This window comes from Anastrepha obliqua, chromosome 4 (genome assembly GCF_027943255.1).
Source record: "Anastrepha obliqua isolate idAnaObli1 chromosome 4, idAnaObli1_1.0, whole genome shotgun sequence".
Classification (NCBI taxonomy): Eukaryota; Metazoa; Arthropoda; class Insecta; order Diptera; family Tephritidae; genus Anastrepha; species Anastrepha obliqua.
This window is the reverse complement of record NC_072895.1, coordinates 24,504,799-24,519,139: the sequence shown is the minus strand read 5'-3', so window position 1 is coordinate 24,519,139 and position 14,341 is coordinate 24,504,799. Positions and strand designations below refer to the sequence as shown.

General features: G+C 36.2%; 1 protein-coding gene across 6 annotated transcripts in view; it reads left to right on the top strand.

The window, feature by feature from the left end:
* Positions 1-12,112, top strand: part of LOC129246023 (uncharacterized) — a 122,885-nt gene extending 110,773 nt beyond the window's left edge. For all 6 annotated transcript variants that reach the window (XM_054884522.1, XM_054884520.1, XM_054884521.1 and 3 more), the window contains 6 exons: positions 4,272-4,428; positions 6,763-6,929; positions 7,150-7,306; positions 11,263-11,429; positions 11,501-11,683; positions 11,789-12,112. In XM_054884522.1, the coding sequence (XP_054740497.1) occupies positions 4,272-4,428; positions 6,763-6,929; positions 7,150-7,306; positions 11,263-11,429; positions 11,501-11,683; positions 11,789-11,976 (1,019 nt within the window). In that variant the 3' untranslated portion in view covers positions 11,977-12,112. The remainder of the gene's footprint in view (positions 1-4,271; positions 4,429-6,762; positions 6,930-7,149; positions 7,307-11,262; positions 11,430-11,500; positions 11,684-11,788) is intronic.
* The last annotated feature ends 2,229 nt before the right edge of the window (positions 12,113-14,341 follow it).

Genomic DNA, 14,341 nt, shown 5'->3' with positions numbered 1-14,341 from the left:
ACTTCTGTGGATTGGGTTCGGCAAAAAATCATGCTTTAGAGGTAAGCAAATCCATTCGTACTATGGATCCTCTATCGTCTAAATTTTCTTTGAAATAGGTATATGCTGGAGGATGCGGAGAAGATCTTTAAACATTTTCATATGCGATATAATTGAATAATTGAAGTGTGTCAAGTTACGGTCACGATCACGATTCCACACTTTTTTTTACAACCAAAAGCTCGAGAAACTTAAATTTCGCGCATATTGAAAAGATCAGTCGAATTAAATTGTAATTGGATCAGCCTGTATTTATTTTTTAAATTGAAATTTAAAGTCGCGCATATAATTGGATATAATTTGATCACCCTGTATTCCTTGTATTTAGTTTGGAAACGAATACCTTCATTTTTGGCGTTTTCTTTTTTTTCTATCTTTTTCTTTTAACTCGAATGACTTGCTAAACTTTCTTTGAGCTTTCTAATTTATTTTGCTTTATGATTTTTTATGTTGTAAGTACAGTCGGAACTCGATTATTCAAGGTGATAAGGAGAAGGCGATTAATCTATTTGGCGGATGAATAAAGGAGCGATCCGTGGCGAGTTAGCCAAGTATTTTGAAACTTTGTCGTTAATTCTAATTTTTCTAAAAATTTGCCATCTGTCGGCTTGGGTATAATAAGAACTGAATTGAAAACCTTTTGAAAAATATTTACAAATTTTGAGATTTGATCAATGCTGAAAATCTTGGCATAAAGTTGTTTAATGTGAAATACCTCCAGTTTTTTGTAACGCTTTTAACTTTTTTGGTTTTGATTAAATATGCACACGTAGCTTTCAAAAACAAAACTTTTTATCTTTTTTGGAATTTTTTTGTATATTGTTTTTTTTATATACATACATGCATACATACTTTGGAATATTTTTTTTTGGAAATCTTTTGCTAGTTTTTTTTTGTTTAACATACTTTTCTAACAAATTTTCCTTTTTGGAAATTTTTTACAATTTTTTTTTATAAAAAACATAACATACTTTTCATATAAAATTTTTTAGATAAAAAGTTTTTGTTTTGGAAATTTTGTGCAATTTGTTTTCTCTTTTTGTTGCAAAAAAATTTTTTTTTTGGAAATTGAAAAATTTTCTTTTTATATTTTTTTGATAAAATACACACACATACTTTTCTAACAAACAAATTTAATGGAGATTTTTGTTCTTTTATATAAAATAACACATACTTTTCAAAGAAAATTTTTTGGAAATTTTTTTTTTTTTTTTTTTTTTTTTTTTTTATATAAAATACACATACATGTGTACTTTGCAAAAAACAAGTTTTTTTAATCTTTTGCAATTTTTTGTTTTTGATAGAACACGCATACTTTCCAAAAAAGAGAATGAAAATTTGGGAAAAAAGTTTGTTTTAGGGAATTTTTAGCAGTTTCCAAACTTTTAAAACAAATTTTTCGTAAAAAAAAATTTTTTTTGGAATTTTTGGTTTTGTTTATGATAAAAATACACATACATACTTTTCAAAGAAATTTTTTGGGAAAAAAAAATTATTGTTTTGAGAATTTTTTGCAATGGTTTTTTTGTTTTTGATAAAATCCACATACTTTTCAAACTAAATTTTTGGGAAAAACATTTTTTTTTTTGTTTTGGGAATTTCTTGCAATTTTTCTTTTTGTTTTTGATAAATTACATATACTTTCGAAAAAAAAATTTGTTTGGAAATTTTTTAGAATTTTCCATTACTTTTTGCATTTTGTTGCAATTCTTTCTTTTATGATAAAATAGTCATACTTTTCAAACAAATTTTTTTGGGAAAAAATTTGTTTCCCAAAAAATTTTTTTAAAAAGTATGTGTATTTTATCAAACAAAAAAAGAATTCCAAAAAATTTTCATAAAAAAAAATTTTTTCTTCACGAAAAATTTGTTTTAAAAGTTTGAAAACTGCTGAAAATTCCCAAAAAATTTTGTTCCCAAATAATTTGTTTGAAAAGTATGCGTATTTTATCATAAAAAAATTTGGGAAAAAATTTTTTTGTGGGAATTTTCAGCAGTTTTCAAACTCTTGAAACAAATTTTTCGGGAAAAAAATTTTTTTTTTTGGAATTTTTTTGAATTTCCTTTTTTTTTGTTTGATAAAATACACATACTTTTTAAACAAATTTTTTGGGACTTTTTTTTGTTTTTGAAAAATTGCGGATACTTTTGAAAAAAATTTTTTTTTGGAAATTTTTTAGAATTTTACAAAACTTTTTGCATTTTTCTGGAATTTTTTCTTTTATGATAAAATACGCATACTTTTCAAACAAATTATTTGGGAACAAAATTTTTTTGGGAATTTTCAGCAGTTTTCAAACTTTTAAAACAAATTTTTCGTGAAGAAAAATTTTTTTTTTATGAAAATTTTTTGGAATTGTTTTTTTGTTTGATAAAATACACATACTTTTTAAAAAAAATTTTTGGGAAACAAATTTTTTGCATTTTTTTTTGTTTTTTAAAAATTGCGGATACTTTTGAAAAAAATTTTTTTTTGGGAATTGCTTAGAATTTTTCATTACTTTCTGCATTTTTTTGCAATTCTTTCTTTTATGTTAAAATACGCATACTTTTCAAAGAAATTTTTATGGAATTTTCATTAGTTTTCAAACTTTTAAAACAAATTTTTCGTGGAAAAAATTATTTTTGGAAATTTTTTGCAATTTATTTTATTTTAACAAAAATGCAACATACTTTTTAAACAAATTTATTGGGAAAAAGACATTTTTTAAATTTTGTTTTATAAAATACGCATACTTTGCAAAAAAAATTTTTGGGTAAAATTTTTTTTCGAAAATTGTTTTCGTTTTTATTTTAAAAATTTTGTTTTTTTGATTTAATATTTTGTTTTTTTAGAAATTTTTCCTTTAAATAGCTGAGTAATCTCTGTAAGCGTCATAAGGGATTCACAAAACTTTTCGGGTTATATTCCGTATTTATACGCACAGCGAATCAGCGTAAAATACCGCGTTTCTGCTTATCAATGAACGTAGCGACGCGACGCTTTGATTGATTTGCAAGCGGATGGAGCAGCATTTTGCACTATTTCGCTGAACCTATTTGAATATAACTCGCAAGGTCGTGGAATCTCATTATGAAACTTGCAGGGATTACTCAGCCTAATGTAATTATTAATAAAAAATTTAAAAAAAATCTGTCATGGGATGTATTCGAAAAATAAAAAAACCGAATTATTTCTCAAAAAAGTAACAAATTTTGCTTTTCCAATTATATATAAACTAAAAAATTAAAAAAATTATATTATAAGCTAAAATATGAAAAAACAAAAATTTTCAAGAAAAAAAATTGGAAAATTTCTGAAAAACTTTTTATATGTATATTTAGCCTAAAAAATTTATAGAACAATTTTTTTCTAAAAACAAAAAACATTCAAACATTTTTGAAAAAATTAAAATAAAAAAAATTAAAAAAAGAAAAACATTATGGAAAAAAATGTTTAAAAAGTGTATTTTAGCCTAAAAATAGAAAAAAAAAATTTTTAAGAAAAAATTCCAAAATTTTTAGAAAAAATTGAAATTTTTTAGAAAAAAATTATTTAAATGTAAAAAAATGTAAAAATGTAAATGTGTAATGTTTTAATGTTAAAAAGAACCAAAGATATTTCACTTTCAAAAACTCTATGCCAAGATTTGCAACATTGAGTAAATTTCAAAATTATTAAATATTTTTCAAAATTTGATCAGTCTACTATTAATTGTACTCAAGCCTGCAAATAAATTAATAATTTTTAGAAGCATTAACGACGAAGTCCAAAATACTTGGATCACTTGGTTTGAAATTGCTCAGCGTAAAAATTTCTTTTTCTTTCCTCTTCAGTTAAGGCATTGGTAGTCGCAGTCAATAACAGGTGGTTAATGGAGCCACTTAATTGAGTCACGCATAACGAGTTCCGACTGTAGGTTTCTGAATATTTTTGTACAAAAATTAAAAATTTTAATACAGACGAGCAAATACTAATTTCTTGCATGTGAATTAATTGAGAGTATGAGTAATTCACTTTTATACTAATCTTAAAATTTTGAGAAGAATTTGCATGGAAAAGCCTTGCCTGTTTATGATTTATATAATTCTTATATCTTAATTCTCAATCTTAATAATCAATTAAAATATTAACAGCTATAAAATTACTCAAGCGCATTTCTATTGATTTCCATTTTAAAATTATATTTTTAGATTTTTTTTTTAATAAATGTCTTTTCAATAATTATGTTTTAAATATTTTCTTCATGCAGACAAAATCAACTGTAATATTTGCGATCAAATTCTCGAGGGCCTTGAACTGATCGACGATGAATGTGACGTCTTTGGCATTCATATGGTTAAGATACAGGATCCACAATTGGCTAAACGCTATTCGATCAAGACATTCCCAGCGCTCGTGTATTTCCGGTAATGTACCACACGCGTAAAGGGTGCCTCTTCATTAAGTGTAGTTATTTTATAAATTGAAGTAAACAGCTCAATTGTAAGGGAAATCAGAACTTTTTTTGTAAGCGATAGGTTAGGTTAGGTTAGTCTGGTTGGCATTAAGCCACCTTTTGGTCCTAGGAATATTAGATGGAGACCGACCTCTATGAATACTGAAAGCAGACATCATGTAGGATGTCAGCGCTTTTGGCGAATCTAAGCAAAGCTGGGAGATCCGCATGTGAGACGTCCTCCATACCCAAAAACAATGGGGCTCCCAGGCATTTTAAACGCGTTTTTAGTAATGCCGGATAGACGCACAGAAGGTGTTCTAAAGTTTCCTCAACATCCTCTCTGCATTTCCTGCATGTGTCCGTGTTACCAATCCCTGTCTTGTACGCATGTGCAGCCAATAGATTATGACCTTTCAGCATACCTATGATAATTCTGCAGTCCTTTCGCGAGAGTGTAAGTACGAATTGAGTCAGTTCTTTGTCGTTAGTTCTACACATAGCTTTTGCTGTTTGACGTGTGGTCAGATTAGTCCACCTGCCTTCCACTCGCTTTTTCATTAGGTCGACCATTTCGATATATATAGTATTTAGCGGTATATCTTTCTCTTGTTCAAATGGTAGTCTAACAGCACTTTTTGCTTTCATTCCCCATAGCCTTTGTGACCAGGTACCCAATATATATGGAGCCTACTGTTTGCGGCTAGCCTTTCTATAGCCTCCCTGCTCCGTCGAACAATTTTGGACTCAATACAATATGAGCTTATTGCTATTATTGCTGCTTGACTCTCCACGTATATATATTAATTGTTGAGTTCTTTCTTGATCTAGTGTAGGCTAGCTCCACGGTTTTCCTCACAGCAAAAACTTCCGCTTGGAAAATACTGCTCTAGTCTGGCACCTTAATAAGCTACCTAATCCCTAGTTTTGAGCACTCCCACTCCGTCTAAAGTTTTAGAGCCGTCTGTATAGATGTGAAAAGTCCTAGGGCCAGGCTTCATGCCTTTGTGCCATCCCTCCTCTTCAATTGTAGTGCGAAACCATCTCTCCCAACTAAAATACGGAGTCATGTATTCTGTGCAACCTGAGCTCCACTTTCCTATTGAGCTGTGTCCGAAGGTTCTACAGGTGGATACCCCAGCAGCCACTAAGCTCCTCGCGGATTTCGCTGCCAGATTTTCCGCCATAAGGTGGCATGCTGAGTATCATTTCCAGCGCCGCCGTTGGAGTGGTTTTCATCGTTCCTGTTATGCACAGAGCAGCGAGTGTTGAATCCTTTCCAGTGGCATTAAGTATGTCAGTTTTTTTGTCGCAGTCCATACTCTGGCGGCATAAATAACGGAAAATGATGTCGCTGTAATCGCCACGAGAGCATTTGAGACCGGATCTAACCTAGTGAACTGTCTCATGCTATCCTCAAAAGGCACACCAAGGAACCTCAAGCGCCAGAGCCGGATATTTGCAAAGAAATGGTTCAACAGTATCTTTATCTACAGGATCTCTACAGCTTCTGCAATGGGGGTTGTACGGAAGTCCAAGCTTCTCCGCATGAGTTCCGATCACCCAGTGACCGGTGAACGCCGCTAATGGTTTGGAATTTGCATGCCGGGGGATTATCAGCACTTTTAGCATCCGGCTTCTGTCGTACTCAGGCCAAAGTGGTTTTGAGATAGCACACAATAAGATAGAACTCAATCTGTCTTGCCCTTTTTAAGAAAGAAATTATGCAGTTCTCCTTTAATAGCGTTCAAAGGGGCGCCGATGTCTGAGATAGAGACAACTGAAACCGGTTCTGTACACAGATTGAAGTGGATAAAAGAGCGTAACTCTGCCTTTGCGTAAATGAAGTTAAGATGCGTGAGTTAACTAAGAAAAGAGTGTTCGAATGGGCAGCTTTTGTAACTAAATCAAAATACAAATTTGATTAGATTGAACGAAACAGCGAAAGATAATAGAAATGAAATAGAAAATGGTTAGTGAACAAACCTCTACAACTACGTCAGCTCAAGTTCTGATTCTGTTATAATAGCCGAGACTTACCGCGCCGAGCGTAGTAACAGAACCAAGATATGCGTAGCCGTCCGTATTCTCTCAACCGAAATGATTGAAATAGGATTTAGCTGAAAATGAGATCTAGCGATTTTAGGCAGCAGAAAGAGAAAAGCACTAAATGTCGTTCTAATAACAAAGGGTTCCGCTTAAAAAGAGGCCCAGCAATCAATAGGAACTTTTAACTTCTTAGTGTATTCACGTCGAACAACAGAGCTTCGTTGCTAATTAATTTATTTTATTGTCACCTTCTTAGAAACGGCAATCCCTTACTCTTCGAGGGCGATCTACAAAACGAGCAGTCGGTTTTGGAATGGCTTATCGATGATGACAATCGTGAATTGGCAGACGAAATTGAAGAAGTAAATGAACGTATGTTGGAACGCTTGATGGTGGATTCCACACTCTTAGTGGTATTCTTTTGTGAGTATTGATATTTTAAAAAAATTTAAAATGCATGAATTAAACAAAACAAAAATTGATTCATTACTTAGAAAGCAAAAATGCGAAAGAATTTTCTGTGCTTTAAAATAACTTAATTTTTTTTTGTGTATTTATTTTTTGATAAATGTTTATATATTATACAATATTTTATTTTCATTACTTATACATTTCAATAAATTGCTTTTCTACTCACTCACAGACGATGAAGATTGCGCCGAGTGTGAAGAGATTTTGGAAGAACTTGAAGAGATCGATGGCGAAGCTGATATGTTTGGCATTGACTTTGTGAAAATCGCCAGCGTAGAAGCGGCTAAAAAATATGATGTTGTGAATATACCCTCACTGGTATACTTCAGGTGAGTACACAAAGCACACAAAGAGTTTGGTTGGTCAGGCATAGGTTAGTCGTTATTTATGAGTGCGATTATCAAGTCTGTGAGGAGCTTTTTCATGGCTATGTATTTATATAGCTCAAGTCCGTGCGGCAATCTCCTGTAGGACATGGTAGCATTTTCCGGCAGATTTTTCCTTCCTTCTCTGTACTTCGTTCAGATCTCTCCATCCGCAAACTAGATTTTGAGGCTTGTGCTAGGAGTATCTTCCCAAGCAGGCTGGATTGGGAGGAGGCGAGAGTGCGCACGAACATAGGCACCTCTGTTTTCACCGATGTATCCAAGATGGAAATTGGTGTTGGAGCGAGGGTTTTCCTGCCAATCCTTTAAACTACCAAAAGCAAGTACTGTTTTTCAAGCAGAGGCCTTCGCGATGCTTAGGGATCGCTATTGGGAGTTAGACATAAATATTTTTTCAGATGGTCAAGCTGCGATAAAGGCCCTGTCGTCACCATGTTACAGCTCCTTTCAACTCCTATAAGAAGGAGATCAAACATCCCGAACTCCCATCTAGGTTCCAGCACTTAGGAACATGCAGGGTTTGATTGAAAAGTAATGAGCCTTCCCGCGCGGAGCGTCTGCCAAGCGATCAACCGAATCGGCTGGTGGGGGAAAATGATCGTTGGACCTTCCCCTTCCACTAGAAACCGGTCCCAGTTCGCTGACAACAACAGTGCAGTCAACATCGCTCCGCGCGTGAAAGCTGTTTTAAAAGTGTGTTAGAATTTTGCAGTAGCGAACTCATACGAGAAGCGTGAACTTCCATGCAACCCCCATACAGAAGCTATAGAGATCCTGCAGATAAAGATACTGTCAAACACTTTCTTTACAAATGTCCGGGTCTGGTGGCTAGGCGCTTGAGGTTCCTTAGGGTGCCTTTTGGGGATAACTTGAGGCAGTTATCCAGCCTAGATCCCTTAACTCTCCTCCTCTACATCGACAGCACTGGATGCTTGCAGAAGGTTTTTTTTCCTTTACGTTTTGTAATCTTTCGCAGGCAGTGGTCTACAAAAGGGCTACTTGCAGTGTATCCGTGGTACTCTTGCCATCTAACCTACATACCTACCCACCTGCAAGGCTACTCAAACCATTTTTGAATATTATCGCATGCACACAACTTCTTTCAACTCATTGATTCGACTTTCACAAAATTAGGCCGTGTTTGTAGACAAAAGTGGGATTGTTGTTTTTGAAACAGCATTGAAAATTTCGCTTACTTATTTTGAAGATTATTGCTGAGGTGGCTGGCACATGTCGGATACAAATTGGGGTATGTCCCACATCCGGCAAAAGAGTTTATCAGCCTCTTCAAGTTCCATCTGCTCGGAGACGTGCGACCTCTGGACGAAAAACGCTTACTCCAGCGAAAGATTGCGACGCATCACCTAAATACGTGTCCTATCATACGAATTGATCATTTTTTAAATGTAATCAACAAATATGTTATTAAAAGTTCAATTGATAACAAAGGGTGATCAATTTTGAGGTATTAAATTGAAATAAAAAACCGAAAATTCAAATTGATTGAGCAATCTGTATTATATTTAAATAGAACCATTCATGACATCCATTTCTTAAAGATAAAATGGGCCTCTGAAATGTTGGCCCAACTGCGTGTAATTCGGCCATCCGTAAACACCAATATTGAATGACTCGCTGGAGGACTTGTGGTATCTCGTGGATAACTTAAGTAATGTGGGCTTCCAATGCCTCAATCGAATCTGGTTTATTCGCAAAGCATTTAGACTTTAGATACCCTTCATTGTTTCACGGGTCTGTGTGGCAAGTAGCACCGTCCGCCGTCTTGTTGGAACCAAATGCGGTGGATATCACGGGCTTCAATTTCCGGTATTGTTTATCATGGAGCGATAGCGTTCGCCATTCACTGTTATATTGGCGCCAGCCTCGTCTTTAAAGAAATATGGACCGATGATTCAAGCACAATTTTTTCAAGATAGTCCCTTTCAAATGTTGGCATCAAACGGTTGCTTTCACTGAATATAATGGCTATTCTTGAATGGCCTCGGGTTGCTCTTCAGCCCGAATACGGCAATTTTGCTTATCGACGTAGCAGTGCTTCATCGCTGAACAAAATTCGGGTGCTGAAATGCGGATCTTCTTTTTCAAGAGCCAACGATTTAAATTATGACGCTTTGGAAAATCGGCTGGCGTCAAATCTTGTACCAGAGGGTCCGGCACTCGAAGTGTAAAAAGGTCATAAATTTAGTTTGGAAACTCACTTTTATTCAATTCAAAGTAAAAAATGTGTGAAAATAATACAAAATTAAGAATAAATTTACTTCTGCTCGATATGGCCACCTTTTGCCTTAACTATGGCCTTGGGACGGTCCAGAAACGAATCGCCAGCTGTCTGAATGTGACTTGCAGGTGTTTTGGCCCACTCGTGGGCAATGGCTTTTTTCAGCATCTCCAGATCGGTGAATCTTTTGGTTCGAACTTTGCTTTCCAAAATTACCCAAAGAGAATAATCCATTGGATTCGCGTCTGGTGAATTTGAGAACCATTGTGTGGACGTTATGAAGTTCGGAACGTTGTTTTTTAGCCATTTTTGGTTCACTCGAGCTCTGTGAGACGGTGCCGAGTCCTGTTGAAGTGTCTATGGTGTGCCACCGAAATGTTTGTCTGCCCACGCCTTCAAAGCAACCCCCAGAATACTTTCCCGATAATATTTCGCATTTACCTTGACGCCAGGCTCGATGAAAACGATTGGACTGCGACCATCTGCGGTTACAGCGGACCAAACCATTACCTGTGGCCAATCGATGACTCAAAGTCTCGTATGAACGGTCGGTCCAATAAACCCTATCGTTTTGGGAGTTTACTAATTGCTCAATTTGAACAATTTTCTCATCAGAAAACACAATGTTCGGAAATTGACCGCTTTCGGTCAAGCGAAGCAACTCCTTCGCTCTCTTAAGTGTGACTTGTTGCTGCTTTGGTGTGAGATATGCGCCGTTTGGATCTTGTGAGGCTTGACTTTGAGATAATTTTTCAGTATGCGGCGGATGCTATGGTCACATATTTTCAGTTCTTTCGCCATTTGATTGTCACTTCATCGGGAATTTCGCTCAAGTCGCTTCTTCACTTTTTGAACCATTTCACGTGACGTTACAGTCTTCTGATGACCACCTCCTTGACGTTTCGCAATGCTACCAGTATCATTATAATGAGTAAGCTCTCGAACAATCGCTGGTTGTGATTTCCCAGCCAAATATAACACAATCACAACATTACGTTTGAAATCCATTACTAATTTTCTTTTTTCTCGTTTACTCTCGGCGAAATGCATTCACGCGCTTTTAAACAATACTCTATACTGTCATTTAGAAAACTTACAGACAGCTGATGCACTGCGCAAGCAGTCTGAAGTTGATTACACTTCGAGTGCCGGACCCTGTAGCTATATTTTATACGCTTTTAAATCAAGATCTTTGCGTAAAATCACCCGAGTAGTGTCATAAAATAGGCCAACTTGCTGAGATTGGCGCCGAATTGAATCTTCCGGGTATTCGGCAAAACTCTCATTTACAGCCGCAATATTCTCTTCACTTCAGGTTGTACGTGGTCTAATCGGTCGAGTATCATCCACATGTTTAAAATTACTCTCAATTTTGCCGATGGTTTGCCGAATAGGGCATTCGGTAGGACGGTTATACCATAAGTTCGTCTGAGCGCGCGTTGGGCACTTTTCGAAGAGCGTTGATTTTCATAATAGAGTTGTACGATTTGTAAACTTTGTTGAGGCGAAAGCCTTTCCATGAAGAAATGTCAATGAATACTGAAAAAAAACGATGTATTTAGTTTGACAGTAGTCACGCGTGATCTGTTAAAAAACCCATATTGGAAATAGTTCCTCCAATCTCATAATATTCGTTTTCTTCTGTTTTTTTTTTTTTCAGAAAACAAGTTCCTGTATTGTATGATGGTGACTTACACCAACACGACAAGATTATCACCTGGCTAACATCGCAAGATGTTTTCGAAATTAAAAATGAAATTGAGGAGGTCAATCGCAAAATGTTGGATAAACTACTGGAAGAAAATGAATTTATAACGGTGTTCTTTTGTAAGACTTTGCATACTTTAATGAAGCAAATTGATGCAAAAATATATACTGCCATAACCTCACTTTTGCAGATGAACACAATCAGCAAGACAGCACTGCCGCACTAGAAAAACTGGAGAATATCGACAGTGAAACAGATAATTTGGACATAACATTTGTGAAGATGGCCGATTCGCGTTATGCCAAAAAATGGGGCGTTACAAAACTGCCAGCTATGGTCTATTTCCGACGAAGGTTCCCCAGCATTTATCGAGGTCAGTTGCTGTGCATTGCTCACACATACATACAAACATGCATGCATACGTTTATTAGTTAGTAGTTGAAAACTGCATTTAATTGATTTCGTATTTTCCCCTTAGGTGATCTTCTCTCCGAAGATGAGGTTTTGGAATGGTTGCGCAAGAATCGTTTCCGTCAACCCGAACTGAATATATTCATGTATGCGCTCATAGCATTGGCTGTTTGTTTCTTATTATACACTGCCTTCCTACTGCAATGCTTCAAGCCAGCGCCACCGCCACCACCGCAACACCCCAAACAGTCGTGATAAGTTGAGCTACTTACTAGTGGGTGTTAGTTGAATTTACACTACGAAAACCAAACAAAGAAAAAACACTGGAACAAAACCACCTATTAGAGGAAACTATTCAAACATTTTAATGAATGAGACGACAAAAACAAAATGAAAAAATGTGAAATATATAGGAATGAAAATTGTGACGAATTATCATCCAATGCCAACGATCGTCTAAATTAGACGTGAGAAAACTGAATATAATTATTTTTGAAGAAACAACAATAACAAAAACAAAAAAACGAAGAGCCGAAAGCGAACCCATATTACAATTTAAAAGAGAGAGAGAGAGACATAAAAACAATCGAAGAATGTAACTTGGGGAAAAGCTCTTTGTTATGGGGAAATGTTTAACTGTAACCGAACTATTTTTAGAAGAAACAAAAAACGTAAAAAATCAAAACCACAAAATCCTAAACGGTTGAACCGCCGCAACTTGAATTCAATCGAAACTGAGGTTTTATTTTAAAAATAAACAGATACAAAATTATTTATTCGCTACCCAACGATTTTCGAGAAAATTTAAAAAAATTTATTAGACAAACAGTGACGAATCATTTAAAAAAGTGCAAATGCACATAAATATGCCTACTTACATATACTTGTATATATGTTTTAAGACGAATGTATTCGCGATTGTGAATTTAATGCAAAAATTTTGCTATAAAATACAAATAAAATAAACATAAATTTTGGATGATAAAATTGGCGTTGTTGTTTTTGATTATATTGTCATTGCTGGGCTGCAATAAGTTTATGAAACCCGCCAAGGTGCATCACTAAAGGTGGTGGCACTACACCAACAGCAATGTTCTGTACGTTTGATTGTCAAAGCAAAGTATTGAACAACTAGAAAGCAAAAAATGAATTCGCCTTGTTTCATTCTGAGCTGACAGCCACATGGACACGGCGAAGGTACAAAAAAAAGCAAACAGCTGATTTGTCGATACCACCTTTAATAGGATTCGCCTTGAAACCCGCCTTGAAATATAAAATGCTAGGACCTTTTGACAAAACAACCTAATTTGGTGACAGCTAACCTTCCATAAGACTTTCTGGCTGCCGCCTTAGCCGAATGGGTTGGTGCGTGGCTACCATTCGGAATTTAGAGAGAACGTAGGTTCGAATCTCGGTGAAGCACCAAAATTAAGAAAAAACATTTTTGTAATAGCGGTCGCTCTCGGCAGGCAATGGCAAACCTTCGAATGTATTTCTGCCATGAAAAAGCTCTTCAAAAAAATATCTGCCGTTCGGAGTCGGAAACTGTAGGTCCCTCCATTTGTGAAACAACATCAACACGCACACCACAAATAGGAGGAGGAGCTCGGCCAAACACTCAAAAATGGTGTACGCGCCATTTATATATGTATATATGTAACCTTCCTTCGCCTTGTGGATTCCTGAGCTTCGCCATCCATCTACCACTCGGTTCAGTGTCGCATCGGCTTTGCCACAGCTGCATAGTTTGACTTTGCTGTTTTGCGGCGTTATCGGTGGCGTGTCGTTTTTCTGGAATCCCACGCATCCACTCGTTTCCGACTCATGAGCTCGATAGATATCTGTCCGCTGATCACAAAAACTGCTGCGCCTGAGACATTGCGATAGGCTGGAGCAACTAGGAGTCCCGCTGTTCGTTGTACAGTCTCCAGTGCTTTGCGCTTGGTGTTGCAATTTACCACATCTCCCCATATTTCGCTGCCGTACAGAATTATTGCGTTTGTGATCGCCATGATCAGCCATTTTTTACTCTGTGTTGGTCGATCGGTATTTGCTGATTCTAACAATAAGCAAATGGGTTAAACGGAACTTCGGGGGATTGAGCTATTTCATAACTCTCGGTTCCTCTCGGGCCACGGATACTTCATGAAATACCTTACCTACCGCATGGGTAAGGTAAGCGACCCCAGGTGCATATACCGCAAGGCACCGAGGGATGAAGCCGAACACACGTTCTTTAGTTAGTATAGATGCCTCTGGGAAAGAGAGGCTCTGAGTGAGCAGATTGGCGACATCCCAATGGGCGAATGTAAGCGCAAGACGCATGAACCCGCTGATAACTGAAATACGTTCAAGACGTATTACGGAGAAGAAAGATAAACCTCGACGCAGCACAAGAAAGCGAAGCTTCACAGGCAGAGACATAAGAAGTCGATCCCAAGGCATGAAGTTGGTTACATGCAGGGTGGATCCAAACATGAGCGAATAGAACTGGTCCATTTTATGGGCGTCGTTCTGGTAATTCCGGGAAGGGAGTCTCCCCAGAAAAGGAGGAGAGGAGCGATTGTTTTAGTGGTCACCCCACTTGATGTAGTAGATGACGGTCACTGTCGGTGCGAAT